The following is a 7,429-nucleotide window of genomic DNA, read 5'->3' as shown; positions in this document are numbered from 1 at the left end:
AACCTCTGCTGTCTGCATGGGGTTTGGGGCTTTGGGAAGTGTTTGGGATCAGCTTTCCTTGTCCCTTTTCCATGCAGGAGAGCCGGGATTGCTGGTGGGGCAGATCAACCAGCAGGATCCCCTGCGCCGCTTCGACGGCTACGTCAGCGAGAGTGCCACCACCAAGAAGATCGCCTACAACGTGCTGCAGAAAGGGGACCAGGCTTACCTCTCAGGTACCCTCAGCCCTTCCTCCTGCTCCAGCTTTCCCTCCTGTTAAGGTTTTCCAAAAATCTAGGAGTTTGGAGAGGAATCCATCATCCTTAAAAAAGAATGAGGGATTCCAACCTAAACCGTTCCCCGGAGAGACGCCGGGAGCGTTCGGTGGGCGCCGGCTCTTGAGCAGCTCTGGATCTGGGTTAAAGTTAGGAATCTGTGCAAAATCCATGGAAAAATCCTATGGATTCCTTCAGATGATTCCATGGAAAGGAACATTTCAAAGCAGAAATGAACATTTCAAAGCAGGAGAGAGATCTGACCAGGGAGAGGTGCTGGGGGGGGGGGGGGAAAGCCACCGCGCTCCCGGCGGGAGGGAGCAGAGAGGGTGTTGGGACAGCCCTGAGGGCTGAAACCGGGGTGTCCCCGGGTGTTGTTGGGTGTCCCCGGGTGTTGTTGGGTGTCCCTGGGTGTTGTTGGGTGTCCCAGGTGTTGTTTGGTGTCACCTCTCCCCCTCCCAGGTGACGTTTTGGTGATGGATGACCTGGGGTACATGTACTTCAAGGACCGCAGCGGGGACACTTTCCGCTGGCGAGGGGAGAACGTTTCCACCACGGAGGTGGAAGGGACCCTGAGCCACATCCTCAACCAGACAGATGTGGCAGTGTATGGAGTGGAAATCCCAGGTAAAAAAAAAACCAGGAATTTTGGGGAAAAGGAAAAAAAAAGATCAGGCAAAGGGGTAGAAACTGCTCGGCTCTGTTTGCAAGCGCCACCCGTGGGTGGAGGCACCGGAGTTTGAGCCCCCCCAGAGCAGAGAGAACCAGAGGTCCAGGGTGGGGTTTTTATTTTCTGGCTGGAAAAAAAGGGAAAAAAGGGAAATTTGAGGAGCATCAGATTCCCAGAATGAGGCTCCAGGAGTGGGTGGGGTCTGGGTGGGGCAGGAACAGGGCGGGGTGAGCAGGACGCGAGAGCAGAACCCAGAAGCAGAGCCTTCTCCTTCTGGCAGGAATTCCCTGGGAGCCAGAGCCTTTTCCTTTCAGCAGGAATTCCCTGGGAAGCAGAGCCTCTTTTCCTTCCAGCAGGAATTCCCTGGGAACCAGAGCCTTTTCCTTCCAGCAGGAATTCCCTGAGAATCAGAACCTCTTTTCCTTTCATCAGGAATTCCCTGGGAATCAGAACCTCTTTTCCTTCCAGCAGGAATTCCCTGGGAACCAGAGCCTTTTCCTTTCATCAGGAATTCCCTGGGAAGCAGAGCCTCTTTTCCTTCCAGCAGGAATTCCCTGGGAACCAGAGCCTTTTCCTTCCAGCAGGAATTCCCTGAGAATCAGAACCTCTTTTCCTTTCATCAGGAATTCCCTGGGAATCAGAACCTCTTTTCCTTTCAGCAGGAATTCCCTGGGAAGCAGAACCTTTTCCTTTCATCAGGAATTCCCTGGGAACCAGAGCCTTTTCCTTCCAGCAGGAATTCTCTGGGAAGCAGAACCTCTTTTCCTTCCAGCAGGAATTCCCTGGGAACCAGTCCCTCTTTTCCTTTCAGGTCTTGCCCACAGCCTCTGGTGTTCCCTTGGGATTTTCCTCAGCAGGTTTGGAGCCCCCTTGGAGATCCAGGGGGGGGGAACAGAACCACAACAGGGGGACCTTGGGGTGTTGGGAAAGACCCCGAGGTCACCTCCAACCAACCCCCCAGCTCCTGTGTGGGGTGGATCTTTCCCTTCCCCCCATCCCCAGCTTATTCCTGCTTTTTTCCAGGGGTGGAAGGCAAAGCTGGGATGGCAGCCATCGCCGATCCCAAAGCCAAGGTCAATCCCAACGTTCTCTACCAGGAGCTGCAGAAGGTTTTGCCTCCCTACGCCCGTCCCGTCTTCCTCCGGCTCCTTCCCAGGTGGACACCACAGGTATCAGATCCTGGAAAAGTTTGGGATGAGAAATCTCCACATTCCAAGGCCTTACAGGGGAGGAAAAAAAAAAAAATTATAATTTTACATAGCAACGTGAACCTTTCCCCTCAGGACGCTGCCCGGGGTTTTATTCCAGCACAATTCTGGTCAAACCGGGTGGTTTTGGGGTTGTTGCCTGTTGTGTTTTCCACTTCCCAGGAATTTTCTGGGCTCCCTCGTTGCTGCCCCACTCAGGAGTGTCAGGAAAACACTGGAGGAGCTCCCAGTCCCTGAGCTTGTGGCAGGGGCCACGCCGCCTCCTCCGCTTTCGCTGGAAAAATGGTGAATTTCTTCTTTTTCCCCCAAAAGGGACCTTTAAGATCCAGAAAACTCGGTTGCAGAGGGAAGGATTCGACCCCCAGCAGACCTCGGATCGTTTGTATTTCCTGGATCTCAAGCTGGGGCAGTACGTGCCCCTGGACGAGCACCTTCACGGGAGGATTTGCTCGGGAAAAGCCGCTTTGTGACGGGCTCGGATTCCGCCTTTTCCAAGAAAAAAGGAGGAGAAGGAGAAGAAGAAGAAGAAGGGGGGGCAGGGATGGATTTCCCACCCTTCCCCCAGCACCCGGGTGTCCCCTTAACCTCCCTTCCACCTCTTTAGAGATTTTTGTAACCACTTAGAGAGGAGCTGAGGGAAATATTTATTGACAGAGACCTCCCGGGGTCCCTTCTCCGCTCTCTCAACTTCGCTTTAACCGATTTAGATGATTTTTTTTTTTTTTAATTTTTTTTTTTAACATCACCGGGATGATTTTTTTTTTTTTTTTTTTTTTTTTTTTTTTAATTTTTTTTTTTTTTTAACCTCACCGGGCGTCAAGTCACCTTTTAACAACCCTTAGGGCTGGGAGGACATTAAAAAACAAACGCCTTTGCCGGGTGCTGTGCTGCGGCCGTGGGGTTGCCCCGACCCGGGGGCTTCCGGACGCCTCCCGGAGCCGGGCGGGAGGTGGGGGGGGGGTGGGTTGTGCTTGGATGGCGGAAAACGGGTGCTTGGAAGGGGTAAACCGGCCGGGGGCAGCCGCCTCCCGCCTTCCTCCTTCGGCCTAGGCCGCTACGCCAGGCCGAGGCTGAGGGGAAGGCCTAGGCCGCGGGTTGCTAAGCAACCGTGGCGCGCTTTGCGCGTCACTTCCGGCGCGCCGCTCCCGTCCCGGCTGTGCCCGCCGCCGCCGCCATGGCCGCTCCCCGGGTCTCGGTGTTTCCGTCGCCGCAGGAGCTGGGCCCGGCCCTGGCGCAGTTGGTGGCGGAGCGGGCGGCGGGAGGCGGCGACCGCTTCTCCCTGGGCCTCTCGGGAGGGAGCTTGGTGGGGCTGCTGGCCCGGGACCTCCCCGCCGCCATCACCGGCCCCGCCACCACCGGCCCCGCCGCCCCTGCCCGCTGGCTCTTGGCCTTCTGCGACGAGCGCCTCGTCCCCCTCGAGCACCCGGAGAGCACGGCCGGGGCTTATCAGGTGAGCGGGACCCTACCGGGGGGGTTCAGCGCCCTCCGTGCTCGCTCTCACCGCCTCCCCCCGCTCCTCTCTCCGCAGACGCAGCTCCTGCCCCGGTTGCCCGGGCCCCCGCCGCGGGTTTTGACCCCCGCCACCGGGCTGCCCCCCGCAGCCGCCGCCGAGGAGTACGCGGGGCAGCTCCGCCAGGTACGGGGCAGCGGGGACACGGGGGGAGGTTTCACCCCTCACCCCCCCCCGGTTCTGTCTCCTCCCCGGTTTCAGCTCCCGCCCCTCAGCTCCTTCTCCCGCTTTTTTCTCCGGTTCCATCGGGTTTTTTCCCCCCCTCCAGGCGTTCCCGGGGGACGATGTCCCTGTCTTTGATCTCCTGGTGCTTGGGGTGGGCCCGGACGGCCACACTTGTTCCCTTTTTCCTGATCATCCCCTGCTCCAGGTGAGTCTGGGGGCTCCCTCACCCCTTTTGGGGCTCCCTCACCCCCCTTTGGGGCTCCCTCACCCCTTTTGGGGGCTCCCTCACCCACTTTGGGGGCTCCCTCATCCCCTTTGGGGCTCCCTCACCCCTTTTAGGGCTCCCTCACCCTTTTGGGGGCTCCCTCACCCCTTTGGGGGCTCCCTCACTCCTTTTGGGGCTCCCTCACCCCTTTTGGGGGCTCCCTCACCCTTTTTGGGGGCTCCCTCACTCCTTTTGGGGGCTCCCTCATCCCCTTTGGGGCTCCCTCACCCCTTTTGGGGGCTCCCTCACCCCTTTTGGGGGCTCCCTCACCCCCTTTGGGGCTCCCTCACCCCTTTGGGGGCTCCCTCACCCCTTTTAGGGCTCCCTCACCCCCTTTGGGGCTCCCTCGTCCCCTTTGGGGCTCCCTCACCCCTTGGGGGCTCCCTCACCCCCCTTGGGGCTCCCTCACCCCTTTTTGGGGCTCCCTCACCCCCTTTGAGGGATCCCTCATCCCCTTTGGGGGCTCCCTCACCCCCTTTGGGGGCTCCCTCACCCCTTTTGGGGGCTCCCTCATCCCCTTTTGGGGCTCCCTCACCCCTTTTGGGGCTCCCTCACCCCTTGGGGGCTCCCTCACCCCCCTTTGGGGCTCCCTCACCCCCTGGGGGGCTCCCTCACCCCTTTTGGGGGCTCCCCCACCCCTTTGGGGGCTCCCTCACCCCTTTGGGGCTCCCTCACCCCCTTTGAGGGATCCCTCACCCCTTTTGGGGCTCCCTCACCCCTTTTGGGGCTCCCTCACCCCTTTTGGGGGCTCCCTCACCCCTTTTAGGGCTCCCTCGTCCCCTTTGGGGGCTCCCTCACCCCTTTGGGGGCTCCCTCACTCCTTTTGGGGCTCCCTCACTCCTTTTGGGGCTCCCTCACCCCTTTTGGGGCTCCCTCGTCCCCTTTGGGGCTCCCTCGTCCCCTTTGGGGCTCCTCAGCCCTTTTGGGGCTCCCTCACCCCCCTTTGAGGGCTCCCTCACCCCCTTTGAGGGATCCCTCACCCCCTGGGGGGCTCCCTCACCCCTTTTGGGGCTCCCTCACCCCTTTGGGGGCTCCCTCACCCCTTTGGGGCTCCCTCACCCCTTTTGGGGGCTCCCTCACCCCTTTGGGGCTCCCTCACCCCTTTTGGGGCTCCCTCACCCCTTTGGGGCTCCCTCACCCCCTTTTAGGGCTCCCTCACCCCTTTTGAGGCTCCCTCACCCCTTTTGGGGCTCCCTCACCCCTTTTGGGGGCTCCCTCACCCACTTTGGGGGCTCCCTCACCCTTTTGGGGGCTCCCTCACCCTTTTGGGGGCTCCCTCACCCCTTTGGGGCTCCCTCACCCCTTTTGGGGGCTCCCTCATCCCCTTTTGGGGGCTCCCTCATTCCCTTTTGGGGCTCCCTCACCCCTTTGGGGGCTCCCTCACCCCTTTTGGGGCTCCCTCACCCCTTTGGGGGCTCCCTCACCCCTTTTGGGGGCTCCCTCACCCCCTTTGGGGGCCCCTTCTTTTTTATTAAACCCCCTCCCCCATTTTGGGGAGCTGGGGGGCACCAAACAGGGGCTCAGGGCTGGAGGGGGAGGGGGTTTTTAGCCCCTCAGTGTCCCCCCCAGCCTGAGTTCCCAATCCTTTACTTCGAGTTTGGGGTTTTCTCTCTTCTTGGGGATTTTTTTTGGGTTTTTTTCCCTCTGACAGGAGGAAGATAAAATCCTTGCAGCCCTCACAGACTCCCCCAAACCCCCCCAGAGAGAATCACCCTCTTTTTATTAACCCCCTCCTCCATTTTGGGGGTTTGGGGGGCACCTGGGTGGTGATGGGGGGGTTGTAGCCCCTCAGTGTCCCCCCCAACCTTTTACTTCGAGTTTGGGGTTTTCTCTCTTCTTGGGGATTTTTTTGGGTTTTTTTCCCTCTCACAGGAGGAAGATAAAATCCTTGCAGCCCTCACAGACTCCCCCAAACCCCCCCAGAGAGAATCACCCTCTTTTTATTAAACCCCCCCATTTTAGGGAGCACCAAACAGGGGTCATGGGTGGAAGAGAGGGGGGGTTTTAGCCCCTCAGTGTCCCCCCCAGCCTGAATCCCCAACCTTTTGCTTCGAGTTTGGGGTTTTCTCTCTTCTTGGGGATTTTTTTGGGGTTTTTCTCCCTCTCACAGGAGGAAGATAAAATCGTTGCAGCCCTCACAGACTCCCCCAAGCCCCCCCCGGAGCGAATCACCTTCACCCTTCCCGTGCTCAACGCCGCCCGCTCCGTGGTTTTCGTGGCCACGGGGGGAAGCAAAGCCCAAATCCTCAAGGTTTGTACCCAAACTTTTTCTTTTTCTCCGGAAAAAATTTCAAGCGGCTTTTAAGGGAGGGGGGGGAGGGGCTGGAACCTTCCCGCCCTGAGGCTCCTTTCCCTCCCCCACAGCGGATTTTGGAAGGGGGGGAGGAGCAGCCCCTGCCCGCTGCCCGCGTCCGCCCGGCCTCGGGGGAGCTGCTCTGGTTCCTGGACGAGGCAGCAGCCAAGGAGCTGAACATCCCCGTGGAAAAACACTCGGTCCTCTAGAGCCCACGCGGGGGGGGTCACGGGGGGGCTCCGGGGGGGCTGAGGGTCCTCAAGGCTCGGGTGTTCCCGGGGGAAGCTGCGTGGGGACACAAAATCCCCTTTTTTGTGGGTTGGTTTTTCTCTCTGGGGGGCTCTGCTGGGCACCCAGGAAGGGTTTGGGGCAAAAAAAAAAACCCTTTTTAAACTCTTTTTTCTTTTTGTGGGGCTCTGCTGGGCACCCAGGTAGAGTTTGGGGCAAAAAAAAACCTTTTTTTTGGGTTATTTTTCCTCTTTGTGGGGCTCTGCTGGACACCCAGGAAGGGTTTGGGGCAAAAAAAACCCTTTTTAAACTCTTTTTTCTTTTTGTGGGGCTCTGCTGAGCACCCAGGTAGGGTTTGGGGCAAAAAAAACCCTTTTTTTGGGTTATTTTTCCTCTTTGTGGGGCTCTGCTGGACACCCAGGTAGAGTTTGGGGCAAAAAAACCCCTTTTTTTGGGTTATTTTTCCTCTGTGGGGCTCTGCTGGACACCCAGGTAGAGTTTGGGGCAAAAAAAACCCCCTTTTAAATTTTTTTTTTGGGTTCTTTTTCCTCTTTTTGAAGCTGTGCTGAGCACCCACAGGGTTGGGGCCACAAATCCCCCTTTTTTTGGGTTATTTTTCCTCTTTGTGGGGCTCTGCTGGGCACCCAGCTAGGGTTTGGGGCAAAAAAAAACCCTTTTTAAACTCTTTTTTCTTTTTGTGGGGCTCTGCTGGGCACCCAAGTAGAGTTTGGGGCAAAAAAAAACCCTTTTACATTTTCTTTTTGGGTTATTTTCCTCTTTTTGAAGCTGTGCTGAGCACCCAGGTAGAGTTGGCACAAAATCCCCTTTTTTTGGGT

General features: G+C 58.2%; 2 protein-coding genes across 2 annotated transcripts in view; both read left to right on the top strand.

Annotated features, from left to right (window-relative positions):
* The window catches only part of SLC27A1 (solute carrier family 27 member 1), a 12,476-nt gene extending 9,687 nt beyond the window's left edge, over window positions 1-2,789 (top strand). Inside the window, 5 exon segments of the mRNA XM_071732689.1 lie at window positions 78-215; window positions 717-881; window positions 1,948-2,076; window positions 2,079-2,093; window positions 2,445-2,789. Of these exon segments, the coding sequence (XP_071588790.1) occupies window positions 78-215; window positions 717-881; window positions 1,948-2,076; window positions 2,079-2,093; window positions 2,445-2,602 (605 nt within the window). The 3' untranslated portion in view covers window positions 2,603-2,789.
* A 343-nt stretch (window positions 2,790-3,132) lies between these two features.
* PGLS (6-phosphogluconolactonase) lies at window positions 3,133-6,622 on the top strand. Its single transcript, XM_071732690.1, has 5 exons — window positions 3,133-3,582; window positions 3,661-3,768; window positions 3,911-4,012; window positions 6,183-6,323; window positions 6,437-6,622. The coding sequence occupies exons 1-5, from the start codon at window positions 3,307-3,309 to the stop codon at window positions 6,572-6,574; spliced, it is 765 nt and encodes a 254-aa protein (XP_071588791.1). The 5' UTR covers window positions 3,133-3,306; the 3' UTR covers window positions 6,575-6,622.
* The last annotated feature ends 807 nt before the right edge of the window (window positions 6,623-7,429 follow it).

Source organism: Heliangelus exortis, unplaced genomic scaffold, assembly GCF_036169615.1.
Source record: "Heliangelus exortis unplaced genomic scaffold, bHelExo1.hap1 Scaffold_297, whole genome shotgun sequence".
In the NCBI taxonomy this organism is placed as follows: Eukaryota; Metazoa; Chordata; class Aves; order Apodiformes; family Trochilidae; genus Heliangelus; species Heliangelus exortis.
This window is presented reverse-complemented; position numbering and strand designations above follow the sequence as displayed.

Bases quoted from the DNA above. Each gene is read 5' to 3' on its own strand.
- PGLS (XM_071732690.1), top strand. From the start codon at position 3,307: ATGGCCGCTCCCCGGGTCTCGGTGTTTCCGTCGCCGCAGGAGCTGGGC. The intron at 3,583-3,660 runs GTGAGCGGGACC...CTCTCTCCGCAG, and splicing joins GCACGGCCGGGGCTTATCAG to ACGCAGCTCCTGCCCCGGTT. The intron at 4,013-6,182 runs GTGAGTCTGGGG...TCCCTCTCACAG, and splicing joins CTGATCATCCCCTGCTCCAG to GAGGAAGATAAAATCGTTGC.